Source organism: Pecten maximus, chromosome 5 (genome assembly GCF_902652985.1).
Source record: "Pecten maximus chromosome 5, xPecMax1.1, whole genome shotgun sequence".
NCBI classification, from domain to species: Eukaryota; Metazoa; Mollusca; class Bivalvia; order Pectinida; family Pectinidae; genus Pecten; species Pecten maximus.
The window spans coordinates 32812861-32832766 of NC_047019.1; the positions used below are offsets into that span (position 1 = coordinate 32812861).

Sequence of the window (19906 nt, forward strand, 5' to 3'; positions counted from 1 at the left end):
TATCTATGTTTACAAGTGAAGTAAATAAATTTAGGGTAACGTTATATCATAACAGCAAACAATTTGATATGTATAAAATGATCTGTCTTCAATCACTTTTTTATAGAAGGAGGCTTTACCAATGTAAAACGATCCACGTCATCCTTGCCCTTCTCTGCCTTGCCAGCCACCAACATGAGTCGACTCTGTAGATCATGAAGCATGTCGTAGTGGTACAGTTTTCTCTGCCTTGCTCCATTCTCATCTTCCGACACATGTAGACTGATCACATCTTTTAACTCCTACAAAAACAGTCAAAACAACATCTAATAAAATCACATGATATTTAATTTACATTCCTTACAACTTAAAAATCAGTGTTAGACATAACACACAGAACAATGGCAATAACCCAGAACAATGGCAATAACACAGAACAATGACAATAACACAGAACAATGGTAATAACACAGAATATCGGCAATATAACACATAACAATGGCAATAACCCAGAACAATGGCAATAACACAGAACAATGACAATAACACAGAACAATGGTAATAACACATAATATCGGCAATATAACACAGAACAATGGCAATAACACAGAACACTGGCAATAACACAGAACATCGGCAATAACACAGAATATTGGCAATATAACAAAGAACATTGGCAATAACACAGAACAAAGGCAATAACACAGAACAATGGCAATAACACAGAACATCAGCAATAACACAGAACATCGGCAATAACACATTATGCCAATACCACAGAACATCGCCAATAACACAGAACAATACATTGACACCCACAACATGCCATTGCCAGATACCCTGATAACCTAAAAACCACCTTTTCCATCACATATGCCTGTTTTAATTGAAAGGTGGACATCTGTGTCAGACAAAAGGGTATCACTAATATTAATTCTGCTGAAATGGTTTAAACCTGTTTATATCAAATTTCTGAAACACTTTTTCCAGATCCCTCAATGCCACTGTTGTTGATATGCAGCTTTTATAAAGCATATGTTATCTTCAATCTGATTGGCTGAAATTCTGATAGGAAAATGTGAAGGAGTCAGTCAAATAGTCTCAAGGATTTTTCACTGAGTGAGTTGTCCCCAGGGTGATAAGTGTAGCATAGTGTAGGGCAATCATATATTCGACGATGCAACATTCAGACAACCTAATATTTTGTTGTACATTTTGTTTAATGTTTTTATAATCTTTTTTAATTTTTTTCTTTTTTCTTTATGCATGAAATCAAATACTTGTGAAAATGTAAATAGTAACAGTAATAGTAGTGTTCAGATTCATGAGGAAGTGTTTTACGAAATATACCTTTGACCTTGAAGATCATATCTTTTGCCACTTGCAGCCAGAATTACAAAACAAATTTCCACTGAATTGACCTTAAATGAAAGCCACATTGACTCAACTAGAACTGTCTTCCAGAGGCCAACTCCCAATTCCACCGGCCCTTCCAACGCCCCTCTTGTGAAGATTTTCCAACAAAAACCTGTTTTTAGTGAACAGGTTACCACGGCAACCTAACTTTTTTGGGAAAAAATCTGCATGCATATGTTCACATTATGAATCCCTAACATTCCTGTGTATTTCAAATGAAATTACCGTAAATATTCGGGTATAGTGCGCACTCGCGTATAGTGCGCAGGTACGTTTTTGAGGTTCATTTTCAAATTTTTTTTTTTTTTTTTTTTCAATTTTCAACTGAGCGGTAGATGAATTTTAAAGCATAAGATGATAGGACTTTGTAACTTATGAAAGCTAATTTACAATGTACCACATTTAATTGGAATCACCGGTCAGATTTGACACATTGGATTGACAGGTTGTTTACATTATATCGCCACAGGCCTAGTCAGCTTGCAAATTGTAGCGGTCCCATTTACGCTGTTGTACCAACAAAATAATTAATCCTACTCTCAATTACCTTGTGATTTTCACGCAGGTATGGTCTCTTGTGGTATTTTTCCACGAACATACAAAGCTAATTAAGCTCAATTATAACAAGATTGAATAGTAAGCTGACTGCTACGTAGGCCGAATGTAACACAGGCCGCCATTTTGTATACAGTACGGAAACAAGTCTGCAGTCGTCGTGCTGGTCACAACTTTTATATCAATGAATTAACATGTGTAATGGATAAATCTACAGTGCAGACGATAAATAAGAGTAACCCGGTAGTTTTCACAGTCATATCGTATTTTATAAGGCCAGTTGGTCAGTGACTGCCGCACGAGATCAAGGCATTAGTGTTACCCGAGCCTAATTGCGCATGCGTGCTGTTACAGCTTCCGTAAATAATGTGAAAGGAAACGATCACAAATCTCCGTCAAATCACATCCATTCTCACTGGGAAAAGGCTTGCACTTGCGTATAGTGCGCAGTGGTCTTTTTCACTTGTCAATTTTTGAAAAAAAGTGCGCACTATACGCGAATATTTACGGTAGTTTATAGCTATATAGGTGTTGTCCGAGTTGTCTTGACAAAGTTTTACACAAGAATATGGGTATTGAAACCTGATAACCATGGAAACCAAAAATTCCCTAGAGAAATATCATGCATGCACATTTACACAGACGCAGACGGACAACCTGATTCCAGTACACCCCTCCTAACTTCGTTGCAGGGGGTATAATTATAGTAAACTACACAGCACATGTGGCTTTGTATAGATGTCAAAGTTAACTCTCTGAAATTGTTTAAAAAGTTACATGTTTGGGACAAGATTGTATTAAAAAAACAAAAAAGAATCCTCAAAGGGGTAACACAACAGTCAATCTACAGTATTTACCGGTTTTTGGTCCCATTTTTGATCCGGTAAACGTCCAACCTGATAAATCCCAACTGAGTTAATTGCCTCTGTTTGGGCAAGGGAGGTAACTTCAACAGAGCCATGAGCCTTTTTCACGGTCTTCAGCCATTCGATTTGTCTGTTAGTATCATGCTGGAAACAATCAAGATTCATTCATTACAAGCAAGGACATTGGTAGATTTTGACCAAAGATTCAAGAAATTTTCATTTGATCATAAAAAACTATCAAATAGGATTTTTAGATTAAATGTGTTCATTGACAAATATGATATATGTAATGCCTATAAAAAGAAGACTACACAAAAGATACAGGGTAATATATTTCTTCCTTAATAGGGATAAAAAATATTTCAAAGTACAGTTTGCCAGTAATGAAAAAAATGCTATAGTAATTCAATGTATTTCCTATTACAAACGACAGCTTTCTAAAACAGTAAATACTCAGATATACATACATACTGGGTGACATATATTTATTTCTGATATTTCGTTAAAGTGGAAAGCAAGGTCACCTTACAAGCTCAAACTAGCTGAAATTTCCCTTTAGACTAGTGGTAGGATGCTTGCCTTGAGAGCAAGAGGTCACTAGCGATCAACAAGACTTAAATACAAACAGTTCTAAACAATACCTACCAACTTCTTGTGAAGGTTTGGATCAGCTTCCAGCTCTTTCCACACCAATTCACATTTGTTCAGGAAGTCTTTGTAGCCTATATCGTCTGTGAGGTTGAAGATCAGTGGAGCATATCCCGTGGTGGCTGAGTGTAAACATCGCACCTTGGCAATCTCTATATCGCCCTCTCCAGCAGAGATAGTGGCTAGATCCACAAATACCTTCAGTTCCTTCAACCCAGCTGAAACATATTGTTTTATCTCCATGATCATTTGAGGTCAAAGAACATGTTTTTGAAGTGTAGTTTAACTTAAAGCAACAATACCTGTAAAAATCACTGACAGAACAGGTATCTAAAAAGTATTTCAAGTAATAAGTCTTTCCCTGAATTATTAAAGTTAAAAGTGTCTGCATCCATGTTTTGTAAATACCTGAATCAGTCCAAGCAGAATGCTGCACGGACTCATCACTTGCACCCACCGGGTAAAACAGAGTTTTAATACTTGTATATCTATAGAACAGTGTTTATGGTATAGTCTCTGGTATCCCTATTTCTTAATCCCAATTCGTTATTTATAAGAAGAAAACACCATTTAATGAGTTTTAACAATCAATCTAAATCTGTTTAATATGTGAAAGTTTTAACAATCAATCTATATCTGTTTAATATGTGGTTCTAAATTCATGCTAATGCGTTTTCAATACTAGTAATGGATTTTATTCATATAAACCTTCTTTGCTCTAGAATTCTGTTTGTTTTCAAATTTAACTTTATGTCATCTTTGTGCAAATTTTGTTAAAAATCTGTGTTCTATATAAGTATGGCTACTTACATGGCATAGACTCCTTCAGCCAGAGTATGAGTGGTTCACAGTTGATGAACTCTCTGAGACACACAATGTGACTTTCCTGTACACCACCAAGGACTGAGCAGGTCTGCCTCAGGGACTCGTCCAAGTCATTCATCGCTATGTCTGTGCCACTCATCTGCAGAAAGTTATATATATTTATATATACTCCAGATGAATAAATTCTTTGTTTACAACAAATAACAACAAAATACACCGTAATTACCTTTATTCTACAGCCATCAAAAATCAATTTACCTTACCATGGATACCTTATAGTGATGTAGAGCAAGTTATTTTTGCAGGGATCATAATTTTACTACTTCATGGGCCATTGACATTCGGCTGCTTCCGATATTTCAAGGTTATTCTGACATTTTCGAACTTCTGAACTTATACTAAGAGGAAAACTGTTAACTTGTAAATATATGTTCTAACAAGCCTCCAATCAAGGAAATATCAAATAATTTTTGTTTATACATGTACAAGACGTCAACTAATACCAAAATAAACATGGCAATGGACACTTACGACAGATGTAATAAGCTGTATTGGTGTGAAGTCTCCCTTTAGTCCATAGGCCTCTACGACCTCTAAGATGATCTTGGCTCCTTGTACACAATTTTTGAGATCTCTGAACAACTTAATCTGCTTCATACGTTCCTCTATCCAACGTCCATTTTCCTCCATTAAAGTGAATTCCTTTTTTATGACTTGATAGTCATGTTGGCCAAACATTTCGTCAAATTCCTTAAATGTCATTGATCCTTGTTTGACCTTTCCCCTGACAGAGTTCCACCAATCTATGGACGGTTGCCATACATGTTCAAATATCTCAGCAACTGACAATTTCCTTTCTATCTGTCGTATGGTCTTGTGGCCTGTGCTGTCCCATTTGTTGGTGAAGACTAAGCTGCTGATACAATGTTTCATATATGGAAGTAACTCTAGTTCTTCTGGGCTTAGATTGAAGGCTGTCACCACTGGCTGGTACTGCTCTGGGTGCATTAGTTCATCCAGAACTCCAGGTTTACAAAGTTGTGCCATTTGTACATTGCTACAATCCTGTAAGGATCTGTGTCGTCCTTCTAAAGCTTCTCTATCAACTGTAAGAAGTGACAGAATCTACAAATCACACACTTATCAAAACTGTTGTGTATGTTTTTGTGGGAGATGCCTTTGACATATATGTCTATTATTTAATATGTGGAAAATTATTGAAAAATGTTGAGTAACTTGGTTTTAACTAGATCAAGACAGCAGCTGCTGTCGATGATGCAGAAGCTTACACTTTAAAAACTTATATTGTGACATATTTTCACAATCAATTCTCTTTAATGAGCCTGCATTATTATAATACTCTACTGTACCTTCAATTCGAGTGCACATATCAATCAGGACGGTCACGAGATTATAGGCTTCCCGAAATGCCTGTAGCTCCTTTGCCCTCAGGTCTACCAGTTGTCTGATGTATGTTGGGCTAATCTCACAATTGTCCTTTTTCATCATCAGCGTGATAAGTTTGTCAAATTGGTTAAAGTTTGCACAGATGACACTATGATCCTTCACCAAAATTGTTCCATTTTCTAACTGTTTCATTCTGTCCTCAACTGCAGTTGTGGCCTTGGTAAGCTGTAGACCACTTTCATCACTTAAGTGCTTTCCTTCCTTGGCCAAATCTTAATATATCATTGAAATACATTCAATGAAGTATTGATTTCTTATTTCCATTTTGTAGCATGGATAGTGATGAATGTACATTACATGCAAATGCAGTCAATAAAGGCAAATTATTCCCCCATACTACAGGCTGTTTTTTTACCAAATGCTTACCACTGAACTACAGTCTACCCTCATTATATCGCCACGTTTCGTCCGTGTCGATTATGGCGGTATAACGAGGGTGGCGTTAGATCGAATCATGAAAATTACATCAGTCAAAAGATAATGTTGTACCAACATTTTAATAAATACACAATGAGTTAACTTATAAGACACCATGGGATTGACAGTACATTTCGTAGCTTACAAATACACATTTATATATGTAATTTCTGAAAAAAGTCATTAATTTGCTTTTGTCTCATGCCATCTGTTACAATCTGTCAAATTTTATTGGAAAATTAAACAAGGAGCCGCAAAGCTTGGCTTTATCCCCCGCGCCCCGCAGTTGGTATGAAAACCCAAATACATGTACAGTGGTCCCCCTCTTATGAGACCACATATGGGACAGGCATCAGGTGGTCTTATAACGGGGGTGGTCTTTGTTGAGAGTTTTGTCATCTGAGTGATGTCAGTGAGGTCAATGATCACACAAGCTAGTACATATTACATTATATACATAGACAATTCGTTGTGTTAAGTTAAAATGTGTTTTTCAATGTTCTCTGTCAGTAATGTTTTGAATTTGGTTTACTTGTTGCATGTGTAAATTATTTCACAAAATTAAAGTGTAACGTTATATCTCGAATAATAAGCAAAAAACGTGAATAGGCACGCTTGAGTGCAGGATACACAAAAGTACCCCCCTAATCCCTGAAAAACGTTGATCTCTAATGTTAAAATAGAGAAAATTTGCAGGTATGAATAGCTGAAAAGCAACAACAAAACTAGTTATAGAAAAAAATACTTTAATCTGTTATTGTAAGTCCGAATTTTCTGACGATCTTACTACTCGTTCACGAGAGGGATACCAAAGTACATTTCATGTTTTTGGGACATGATTAAGCTGTCGTTGGTCGGGTTAGCGGGGTGGTCGTTTAGAAGGGGTAATTTATCGTTGGAAAACGTCGGTGAACGCGAAACTTGGTCGCATACAGGGAGTGGTCGTTCTTGAGAGTGGTCGTAAATAGGGGGACCACTGTATATATCAAGCTCAAAGTATGAGTTAACGTAACGGTTATTAAGGAAACAGTAATTTGGTATTTTTGACTAAGTTTCCATGGTGACAGAAAAAATACCGAAAATGGAAGGTCCGCAATAGCAAAAGGCACAACTAGGGCACTAGTCTGATATATACAGAAAGTTTCAAGTTGCTGCGTTGAACGGTTATGGAGTTATAGCCCGGAAACAAAAGGAAACAGTAATTTGGTATTTTTGACTAAGTTTCCATGGTGACAGAAAAAATATCGAAAATGGAAGGTCCGCAATAGCAAACGTCACAACTAGAGCACTAGTCGGATATATACAGAAAGTTTCAAGGAGCTGCGTTGAACGGTTATGGAGTTATAGCCCGGAAAAGAATCTCGGACGGACACACGGACGGACACACGGAGCCCAATTTAATATCCCCCGCAAACGCGTTTCGCAGGGGATAATAATTGTGTAGATGTCACATATATAAACATCGATACATATATCTACCTGAGCGATAGAAACTCATTCAAGCGTATAACTAAGTTACCCGTGAAAAAGGAAATACACTAAAGACTTCCTCGATCGCAGAAAAAACAGACCAAGATGGCGATATCGTTGAGGGTAATATATAGGGATTCGGGACGTTTGTATTGTTATGAATGTGGTGGATGGCGGTATGCCAGGGTGGCGAACTTAACGAGGGAATTATATAGAAGGGAAATCCGTTCTAGAGGTGTAGGTGGCGGTACGCAAGGGTGGCGGTAGATTAGCTAGACAAGGGACATCACAGCATGGCATAAGCTCTGCACTTCAACATTTGGGCCAGGGAAGCTAACAAGAGGTCCATGTCACATTTAAAACTTGACATAATTCACCTTAATATCAAATCTAGTTGAAACAGGACAGTATGTGAATTTCAACCAATAAGAGAACACATATTTGCTTCAACATGATTGTCATGGCAACAAAACCTATACAAGCGATGTTAAGCACCCCCCAATACTTCCATACACCAAATCGACCAATAATTACATTTCTACCAATAACAGCTGTTTCATGTTTCAGCTTAATTGTCATGGCAACAAAACTCATACAGTTTGTTGTGGGGAGGGGGGGGGGGGGGGATATATTAAAATCAAAACTTACAGAACATGCCCACAAAATGCACAAAAGGGGTCCACTTAATAGCTTCTTGAAACAACTGTTCCTCTGTCATACCACCCCAATGCTTTTGAAATACACGCGACAAGAGTCCTGCATAACGTGCATTTGCTTCATCCTGTGATCGGGAGTCATGTCTTGAAATGATTGATCCCTTTTCCAAAGCCTGAAAAAATGATATATCAATAGGTATCATATCACTCAGCCACATAAAAAGAAACCCACATATTTTGGTATCAGGAAAGGACTCTTTTTCCCACTTTTAATATAAACTTTATTTACTTTACAACAATTGAGAAACAAGTTAGTCACTTAGGGTAGTAACTTTTGAAAAAACTGTTGATTTGGAATTTTGTTCAATCAGGCACAACTTCATATCAGGATTATAATGTTTTCCAACTTTCAAAGAGCATACATGCCATAATTTTCAGGAGACCAATAAGGGAGATTGATGACTATTTTAAGGGAGTTTTGCCTAAAACAATGGAGATTTGTGCACAACACCAATATCGACAAATCTGTTGTCTGTGCTGGGCAATTAACATAGGATTTTACCTGTCATCTGTAATTTGTTGTCAGGATCTGAATTGAATAAAATAGTTCCGTCATAGGTTAAAAAAGGCCATTGGTGTAGATCTGGCTACCAGGTATCCTCTTCCAAATTATAAGCCAAGATGACAGCAAAAGTTTTCCCTCTTGCATATAGGGTCTATCTGGGGATAAGTCCAACCCACGTTTTTGCCCATTTTCAGTGTACTAGCTAGCCCCTATGCTTATTCCCAGTAAAATATGGTATTTGATACATGACAAAAAATAATTTTACCTTGAAGGCAAATCTGCTCAAGAGATCTTGTATCACACTCCCAAATTCTGTCAGGTGATCACAGTAAACAGCCAGAATAACATCAAATATCTGGAAATAACAATGACATATTGCCTTTGTTGATGTTTTAGTTTAACTAATTTACGTGTCAAAACAGCATTATGACATGTAAATAAATGCATTACATTTGTATATTGAACAAGATGCCTATGCAAGGTCCTTCACTGCTCACCGAGATATTTTATTTCTCAGTGATAATTGGAAAACAACACAAAGACAGGAGTGAATTAAGGTTGGTATGTAGACTCTTGATCAAAATTCTATTAAAAACTTATAAGGCAAAGAACTCCAAGTCATATTACAACTACTTTTCCAATTCTGGCATCAGCCTTTACTTACCATATATTGGAGTCAACTTTATCCTTCAAGTAACATTTAGCTTTCTGGTTCTAAAGGTTCAAAGTGAATTAGGGGCCAAATGTACATGTACTGTAAACAAGAGGCCCTTGGGCCTTAACGGTCATCTGAATCAAAAGACCCTTGTACTATTGTAGTATACACAATAGCAAGTGTAGTGGCACTGCTGGCCATGATGGCTATATTGGATATTGGACCGACCAGAAAAATAAAATAACAATTTTAACATACGATCAGTCCTATCCCAGAATGTTACAAAACGGCCACCATGGCTGCCATGTCAAACTTTTTTTGAGGCTGAAAAATAACAGTTGACTCCCCTTCCCATCCTCACCAATATCCAGCTCAATAGCACCAGTCGAACAGGAGAAGAAGTTTAAAATGTGTTTTTCGAGATGGCTTCCATGACGTCCATCTTGGATTTCAGACTGACCCAAAAATAACATTTACTCAGGACCATTTCAGGATCATTAAGGTAAGAGCTGAATCACCATGGTGGAACTTAACAAGAAGTTTGAAATAGGTGTTGTTCAGGAAAACCATGAATGCACAATCATTTTACAAAATGGCCACCATTGCTGCCATGTCAATATTTTTCGAGGCTGAAAAATAACAACACTTTGTTGGCTTCCCTTCCTCAACATTCCTACCAATTTTCAGCTCTACGGTACCAGTGGAACTACAGAAGAATCATAACATTTTCTATAGTTAGCGTATTAGCGCTCCATAGGATGTGTTTGTTGCCAACTGCGGGCATACTACCATATATTTACCATTGTATGGCACTGCCACTATATAACCCTACCAATTAAGTTGCGAGTTCACCAGCTTATGAACTGCCAACTGAAATTTGAATTTGAAAATTAAAAAAAAAAATCGCACGACAAATAAAAAATCGCAGATGGTAAATATAAGCATTGAATGGCTTTCACTTAAAGCTGACAGTGCAAGTTAAAAAGCATCCAATTGAAATAAAAAAAAAAATACCTGTACAGATTTCCAAAAATCGTTTCCGAGACAATCCCCAGTTATGGTAGTGTCGTATCTAAGGACGGGCAGACATTTTTCTTTTTTGTTATGCGTGGATACAACCAAGCCGTCGCTGCTATAAAAAGAACGTGCTTCATCACACTCGCATTCATTCTAACCTCAGGTGTTCATGGTGACACACCTGTATCTTCTACACTATATCTGTACACCACGTGACCTACAACTGTATTCGCGAACGACACCAAACAGAAGCACTTACCTGTAACTTGAGCAGAAAGATGGTCAGTGTCTCTCAATTATCTTTCAAATCTTGTTGAAAATAAAGTCTCCAAATAAATGCTTGAAAATGCATAACGAATTAAACCCAAATACTCTATCCATCTTCTCACGTGTTTTTCGTGGGTGCAGCCATTTTCATAACAAGTAAACAGTCCGAGGAGTTCGGATTTTTACTCGTATCCTACACTAGCACTCCTCGGATGTTTTCCTATTGTCTACACTACACTAGGGCTGTTGTGCGGTTTTATCACGTTTTAATTGCGTTATGGCACGTGCACAAATAATACATTTGTACGAAGACACGTAAAATATTTCGATGGAAACTATGGATATAATGATGTAACAGTTGTAAAGTTGTTCTTGCTGCATATCCCACTGGAAAGACTCAGGTAGGAATTTACTCATATTTACTCTGTTTATACATGTAATTTCATTAGGTACATGTTTTGTTGGGGCCCAAATAGTTTGTGTTGTCAATACTTTCTTTTCTTTCTTTTATTGTAAAATAAAATATATATGTATATATATAAAGTTACCTCTTCAAATTCCATATTCAAGTTCCGTAATGTGAACAAAAACTCATTTGCGTTTGTATTGAGAACGTATACTATGTATAATGGCGAGATGTGTCGCTATATGCGCGTGTATCGATAGACTGATACTTGTCTCAATGATTGGGGGATGTCTCGGAAATGATTTTTGGAAATCTGTACATGTATTTTTTTTTTTTAATCTCAATTGGATGCTTTTTAACTTGCACTGTCAGCTTTAAGAGTGGCTGTAATAATATATGCTATAAACCTCACTTTTCACTGCCACAATGTTGTAATTATGACATAAGATGGACAATGCGAAACAAATGGCAATTTTAATAGGTCACTTGATGTTTCTTATCACGTGACCACAGGTTGACAATATGAACAGACAACTGATGCCAAAACATTGCATAAACTCCATTGTCATATGGGCAAGTAAGCTAAAAGTTTTGAGGCTCTTCTTATGGTTCATGCTTCATTATTACCTTAGATTCAAGCCTTTTCTCCAATGCATTTTTTACTTTTTCCTGGAATCCTTCCTGTATTAGCATATTCGATGGCTCCGATATGTTCAGAATCATATCCCAGACCTGAAATACATAATTGATAGATTATTCACAGGTTTCATTTACAAGCAATATATATTTTATTTTAAAACAACACAATGTAATGCAGTTTGGTCTATCTGATCCCCTGCGTCGGTGCGTGTGCGTAAGTGTCTGACATGACACATCAGCTCCCATGCATTCTCCTATACTATATAGGTGAATCCAGAGGTCTTGGTGATAAGTAGCGCACAAGACCATTACATAAATTAATGTGGGCCTGTGAGTTAAACAGTTCCTGGTTGAGTGAAAACAAACAAGGTGATATCTAGTTCCAAATTGTATTATTATCCAGCAACAAGGCATAGACATTCCAGTACAGCAGTATCACATATCACACATATCTTATTAGGGTCTCCCTTACTTAGCCAGGTCTCCCTTACCTAGCCGGGTCCTACCCAGGTCCTTACCAGGGTCTCCCTAACCTAGCCGGGTCCTATCCAGGTCCTTACCAGGGTCTCCCTTACCTAGCCAGGTCCTATCCGGGTCCTTACCAGGGTCTCCCTTACCTAGCCGGGTCTTATCCAGGTCCTTACCAGGGTCTCCCTTACCTAGCCAGGTCTTATCTGGGTCCTTACCAGGTTCTCCCTTACCTAGCCAGGTCTTATCTGGGTCCTTACCAGGGTCTCCCTTACCTAGCCGGGTCTTATCTGGGTCCTTACCAGGGTCTAGCTCCCTTACCTAGCCGGGTCTTATCTGGGTCCTTACCAGGGTCTCCCTTACCTAGCCGGGTCTTATCTGGGTCCTTACCAGGGTCTAGCTCCCTTACCTAGCCGGGTCCTACCCAGGTCCTTACCAGGGTCTCCCTCACATAGCCGCCGGGTCCTAGGGGGTCATTACTGGGTCATTACCAAGGATCTTCTCAATACCTATAATTGGGTCTCCCTTATCTGGGTCTCCCTTAATTACCATACTAGGGCCTCTCCCGCTAATATCTCACTCTATTGCCATTTCCGTATTTAGGCATTTGATCAAATAAGTGAGTGTCAGGATAGCTGATCTTAAAACAGATACATGTCATATAATATTTGTTGTGTGAATTGATAATTAAATATGGTATACTAAGAATAACAATGTAAAATAAATGCTACAACAAGACACTTTCTTGAAATGAATCAATTATCGAAGAAGAGCTAGATCCCAAAGAAATCTTATCACCCACTATTAAAAAAAAAATTGATTGGTTTTGATTATAGAGCTGATCTTTTCTCTTCTTTCTCTGTCTTTCCCTATTCCTAGTGCTGCAACGATACGCTTCCCTCACGATACGATACGTATCACGATACTTGTCTCACGGTACAATATGTATCATGGTACATTTACAGAATGCCCCATTAGTTAATTTATCATGTCTGAAAATTGGAAGTGGATGTGTCACCTGCACAGACAGTTGGGTGAATACAAGAGCTATTGCATGGACATATGCTTTCTATTTATAGTTACAATACCTTTGACCTTTGAGCTTTGGACAAACTAACAAGAGGCCCATGGGGCCTGTATCGCTCACCTGGTTGGATTAGACCAAATGTCAAAATAATGTTCATATTCAATTTGTTTTATTTGTAAATCTCAAACAATGCTATATATGGTTAGTAGTGTGGCATGTAGCGATTTAAAGGAATTACCTCTATTTCCCCTTCTGGGCCCCATCCCTTTGGCCCCTTTGGGGTCAGAGTCACCATTTCTGCAAAACTGTTCCCCTTCCCCCAAGGATGTTTCTGACCAAATCGGGTTCAAATCCATTCATAACTTTATGACTAGTAGCGATTTAAAGGAATTACCTCTATTTCCCCTATTGGGCCCCGCCCCTTTGGCCCCTTTGGGGTCAGAGTCACCATTTATGCAAAACTGTTCCCCTTCCCCCAAGGATGTTTCTGACCAAATCAGGTTCAAATCCATTCATAACTTTATGACTAGTAGCGATTTAAAGGAATTACCTCTATTCCCCCTATTGGGCCCTGCCCCTTTGGCCCCTCCGGGGTCAGAGCCACCATTTATGCAAAATCTGTTCCCCTTCCCCCAAGAATGTTTCTGACCAAATTGGGTTCAAATCCATTCAAAACTTTATGACTAGTAGCGATTTAAAGGAATTACCTCTATTTCCCCTATTGGGCACTGCCCCTTTGGCCCCTCGGGGGTCAGAGTCACCATTTATGCAAAATCTGTTCCCCTTCCCCCAAGGATGTTTCTGACTAAATTGGGTTCAAATCCATTCCTAACTTCCACTACTGCCCAGTAAAGTCATTACAAATCTATTACAAACCCATTAAAAACACTGTTTTCATTAAAATTGGCCATTATTTCTCGTTTCTTTTTTTGGGACAAACCTGGAGTTAAGTAATGTAATGGGCATTATTTTTCTAAATTTCAATTACTTTCCTATTAATATTTTCTTTGTAATGGTCATTAACAAAATAATGGCCATTACTTCATGTTTTGCATTTTTCTTAATGGCCTTTATTCTGTTTGTAATGGCCATTAGAGTGGAGTCATCATAATGTTATGGCCATTATTAACTGTGGATTTTATGTACTCCCATAACATTTTCCATTTAATGGCCACAACAAATTATGATCACAATGCAATGGCCATTACTTATTGGTACCTTCATGTAATGCCCATTACATTTTCCATTTAATGGCCATAACAAATTATGATTACAATGCAATGGCCATTACTTATTGGTACCTTCATGAAATGCCCATTACATTTTCCATTTAATGACCATAACAAATTATGGTCATAATGCAATAGCCATTACTTAATGGTGCCTTTATGTAATGCCATTACATTTGTTATTCCGATGTGCAATTCCTCATAAGTAACATTTTTTGTTGTTGTAATGGCCATTACAAATATTACAAATATCTTCCCATCATATTGTAATATATATGACAATGTTTAATATACTACCATGAATTGTTGGCCTTAACCCTTTGCCACGTAATAGATACATAATGGGTACGAGTGATGTATCGGATATATCACACGAGTGCGTAGCACGAGTGTGATATATGCGATACGTCACGAGTACCCATTTTGTATCTGTTTTATCCAATGACAGCCGAGGTTTTGTCACTCACGTGCCTGGGGTGGAGCTATAAAATTGATAAAAACCTGTCACTGTGATATGTTTCCTGCCAATTTCTGACACGTTTCATTCTGTCACAGTAGCCTATTCATTTCTAGTGAGACTGTCAACCATGGCGGATCAGGTACTGATCATTGATGTCGATGTGTTTACCGACCTCGACCAAGTATGAGTAGGAACTGGAAGATAGTGACACGGTAGCTACTGACATTGGATATTTGATACCAAGGAATTAACGCAACCAATTGTAAATAAACTGAATGGTAATGTGAAAAACATGTGAAAGACTGAAGGATTCGAGGGAAATTACACAAACGGTAACTGCTCCGGAAAGAGGACCTGCGCTACTTCCCTTTACCAAGCAGGTAAGTCTAAAATCATATTGTTTGAACAAATTGTGAAATGAAATATTTTTCGTAAATTTTGACGTTCACGATGTCACGAATCTTTCAAAGTCCATGAAATTGTTTAAATACATCGATGAATCGGTTAATCGGTATTTTTAGCCACGCGTCCTGTTATCATTTTCATCACTAGAATCTATTTTGTTTATGATAAGATTTTTGTGCAACGAAAATGTATGATTATATTTGGCGTAATCTGTATAACCATTTTTTTTTTAATGACTGGAATTTTATATGTAATCATGAATGCGTTTTTTTTTTACTGATCTGTTAAAATATACTGAACAGGGTTTTATATTCTGTTTCGTCAGGTTTTGAAGAACAACTCAATATGGACAGGACGGAACATCGCAGCACGGCTGTATGCATACAAGGTGAAGAAAGAAGACAACAAAGAACATTTCTAAACGGCACTCGTATTTCATTAAATTTTGTTTAAAATGTATTTCCTGTCTTTGTTCATTTGTCACGCCCACATTTGAAATTGGCCCCGCCTCAAGACTGAGGCATGGACCAATCAGAAATGCCATGTGATATTTCAGATATCACATATGTGATATTTGAAATATCACATAGTATGCAATATATCGCCAACAAAAGATCAAAGAAAAACCGAGGCGTCATTGGATAAATGCAGGTTATAACACTTCAGCACTCTGTGCCAATAGTGCAAAGATACATTGTTGCAATGCAACATTATTGCGCTGACTGAAATATACATACACCATCTCAATGGCAGTTTTTGAGAAATTAAGCTTTGTTTTGATTAATTTTTCTAAACCTAATTTTGAAAGTGAAATAGTTGTTTTAGACATTTTTAGTAAGTTACAATTATATTCAGAATTTCTTAAATTTTAATTCTGTGCTATTTTCTTTATAAAACCAAAAACACATAACCACGAAATCAGCTGTATACAAACAGAACAGAAAAATTTCAAAATATTTTGACAATGTAATTTATAATTCATTGAATTCCTGTACATGAAATGATTCAACATTAACTCCCAAATGAAACAAACTGAATTTTCAAAGTTTTCACAAGAATATTTCAACAGTTCAGGCTTTAGCCTAGAATATTTTATATCCGATGTCGCGACGAAGGAATGTGTATCCGACCATTTTGGGTCAAATCTACCTTCGTTTTTCAAATGCCGGCGAGCGTAGTTATTAGTGTGTCGAGCAATGGTGGAAACTGATTCTCATTGAAGAAAAGGTAGAAATAATCAATGGGACTTGCAGTATCAACATCAAAAGTTTCTGGAAGTACTGGCCCCATTTCCCTAACAAAATCATTTACTGTGATCGGCGAAAAATCTAGGGTCAACATTACCTAATGGCGGCGGTACAACTAGTCGCCGTTCGTCCTCATTTTCGGACTCGTTATCTGTTGACAGTTAATTCATTTAGAACATCGTTAAGATCAATATCTGACTCAATGTATTCAGGTCCAAAGCCATCAAACTCTAAATTATCATCATCGTCGTCAAATATTCAACTCTGGAAGTATGTCAACCTGTTTATAGGTAAGAATTAACTTAAAACTAATCACCATGCATGTGACCTAAATTTACATAGTGTACATTATATTCAAACAGCTTTGGCATTTCTTCAATTGTATTGCCTATTCAACTAAATTGTACAAACACACATCATATGTACATTGAGAATTAATGCAATAATGAACATAAATCACTCTTACATGTATCTGAAGAATATATTAAAAGGATTTTGGGTCCACATGATTGTGTACAATACCCATTTTTGAAGCAGTTATAAATTTGAAACAAATGATGGATCAATTTGAATGTAATTTTTAATGAAAGGACTACATGTACAAGGATATTGTCAAACATGCATAGTGATACAGTTCATGACGAACTTTGATGAAATTAAGTGGTAAAATGCATTTTCTAAATTTTCTGAATGCGTCTCATGTAATGGTCACATGTAGGTCCATTAATTTTGTATACCTGTATATATATAATGGCCATTACACTTTTGTTTGTAAAAACGTAATGGCCATTACAATTGTGTTGATTTTTAAACAGTTTTTGTACTTTAAAAGTAATGGTCATTATATTTGTAAAAATTATGGCCATTAAAGTGTATTTTCTTGTAATGGTCTATTAGTTTTGTACACCTTTAATGGCCATTACACCTTTTCTGACGAAATGTAATGGCCATTACAGAGTACACTTCAGAAAGTAATGACACCGTTAATGGGCATTACAAAAATGGTTTTGCTCCAAACCTAATGGCCATTACATTACACCAAAACGTTTAATGCCCATTACACCATAAGGTTTGATGCCCATTACATTGAAAACTAATTATTGATGGCCCTATTACATTGTAATGGCAATTACTTAGTGAAAACTTTAATGGGTTTGTAATGGGTTTGGCCATTACTTTAGGGGCCATTAAAGGTGTACAAAAGTAATCCCAACATATGTAATGGCTTTTTAATGGGTTTGTAATGGGCAATTTGACAGTAGTGTTCATGACTAGTAGCGATTTAAAGGAATTACCTCTATTTCCCCTTTTGGGCCCCGCCCTTTGGGGTCAGAGTCACCATTTATGCAAAATTTGTTTCCCTTTCCCCAAGGATGTTTCTGACCAAATTGGGTTCAAATCCATTCATAACTTTATGAATAGTAGCGATTTAAAGGAATTACCTCTATTTCCCCTATTGGGCCCCGCCCCTTTGGCCCCTCGGGGGTCAGAGTCACCATTTATGCAAAATCTGTTCCCCTTCCCCCAAGGATGTTTCTGACTAAATTGGGTTTAAATCCATTCATAACTTTATAACTAGTAGCGATTTAAAGGAATTACCTCTATTTCCCCTTTTGGGCCCGGCCCCTTTGGGGTCAGAGTCACCATTTATGCAAAATCTGTTCCCCTTCCACAAAGGATGTTTCTGACCAAATTGGGTTCAAATTCATTCATAACTTTATGACTAGTAGCGATTTAAAGGAATTACCTCTATTTCCCATATTGGGCCCCGCCCCTTTGGCCCCTCGGGGGTCAGAGTCACCATTTATGCAAAACCTGTTCCCCTTCTGCCAAGAATTTTTCTGGCCAAATTTGGTCAAAATCCAATAAGAACTTTTAGACTAGTAGCGATTTGAAGCAAATGTTGACGGACGACGGATGGACAGACGACGGATGGACGATGGACGCTGCGCCATGACATAAGCTCACCGGACCTTCGGTCCAGGTGAGCTAAAAATCAATCCCATAGAAATATTTTTGGTAAGGAAAAACTGCATGGAGTTTGAGTTTGATTGGCCCAAGGAAGCTTAAGTTATCTCACAGGAAAAAAAATTCCATTTTCATTAACAGTGACCTTTTTTGCACCCGAAAAGTAATCCTAAGCAAGCACTTGTGATAAGGAAGTTTGTGTTTAATAAGTCAAATGAAACTTGAGTTATCGCAAGGAAACCTCTTTTCAGACAACGCCACTGACATCAATGCAACAGCTGCCAACACCAAGGCAGAAATATTTCGTCTGTTTCACATATGCCAAGTCATTTCCCTTATCAGAACAGCTGATCCAGCTGAACTCCTTTTCCCAAGCAGGTTGATATTTCGATGCATAACTCTTGTCCTTATTTGGCATGTTTATCATCGTCAATAAATATGGATAACTGAATAAATGACGCTTTGTAAACCAGAATGAAGCCATGAAAGCGTGGGTCCAACACACAAGTTATTTTCATATCACAAAAAATCAAAGAGTTCCAAAGGGAGATAACTGTGCTTGCAATGGGATCATTTTGGCAGGATTTTCAAAATTCTACCTGACGTCATCAGAATATGGGGGATTCTAGGGGATTTTATGTCTTGTGAATTTGCGATAACTGTTATGAAATTCCAGGAGAATCCCGCACAAACTGGGAGGGTTGACAGGTATGCAGCGAGAACATTAACCTTTTCAAGATCAGATACAGTTATGTTTTCCTTTTTTTGGATCAGTTTAAAGATTAGAAATGTTTTCCTTTGTTGAGGTTTTAGATTTTGCGTATTGCCAGAACTTTTAGGGGTTTTCTTTAAGTTGTTGCGCTACTTGCTTCTCATGGCTAGTTTCTTTACTTCGTTCCTTGCTCTGCAATATTCCTTTTATATCTCTTGATCCCCAGTTCTAGATCCCCAGTTCTAAAGTATTTGCTCTATAACTTGTCTTTTATTTCAACTTTTGACAGTGTTTTTTTATCATGAGGAGTTTCATTATTTAAGGAATATTGGTTTCCATTGTGGCTCTATCAGTTTGCTTGGAACAGTTTCTTTTATACATTGTTCCAGCTTTTCCATAAAAAGGTGCCATTATGGTTTCGACATTGATATTAAAGTTTAAATACTCTTGCCAGTTTATATTCAATTTCGCAGACATTTCACTGTAATTTCTTTTATCGTACATATATCTTCATTTCTTAACTGAATCAATTTCCATATCAA

At 37.3% G+C, this 19906-nt stretch overlaps 1 protein-coding gene and 1 long non-coding RNA gene across 2 annotated transcripts in view; one reads left to right on the top strand and one right to left on the bottom strand.

Moving 5' to 3' along the window:
* The window catches only part of LOC117328419 (E3 ubiquitin-protein ligase rnf213-alpha-like), a 71639-nt gene that overhangs the window by 11125 nt on the left and 40608 nt on the right, over positions 1-19906 (bottom strand). Inside the window, exons 9-17 of the mRNA XM_033885947.1 lie at positions 11837-11941; positions 9130-9219; positions 8292-8472; positions 5660-5968; positions 4821-5395; positions 4275-4428; positions 3462-3682; positions 2808-2960; positions 120-281 (exon numbers count right to left, since the gene is read on the bottom strand). Of these exons, the coding sequence (XP_033741838.1) occupies positions 120-281; positions 2808-2960; positions 3462-3682; positions 4275-4428; positions 4821-5395; positions 5660-5968; positions 8292-8472; positions 9130-9219; positions 11837-11941 (1950 nt within the window). The remainder of the gene's footprint in view (positions 1-119; positions 282-2807; positions 2961-3461; positions 3683-4274; positions 4429-4820; positions 5396-5659; positions 5969-8291; positions 8473-9129; positions 9220-11836; positions 11942-19906) is intronic.
* On the top strand, positions 14920-15895 carry LOC117327817. The gene is made up of 2 exons (XR_004532735.1): positions 14920-15412; positions 15763-15895. It is a non-coding gene; the product is annotated as an uncharacterized LOC117327817 (long non-coding RNA).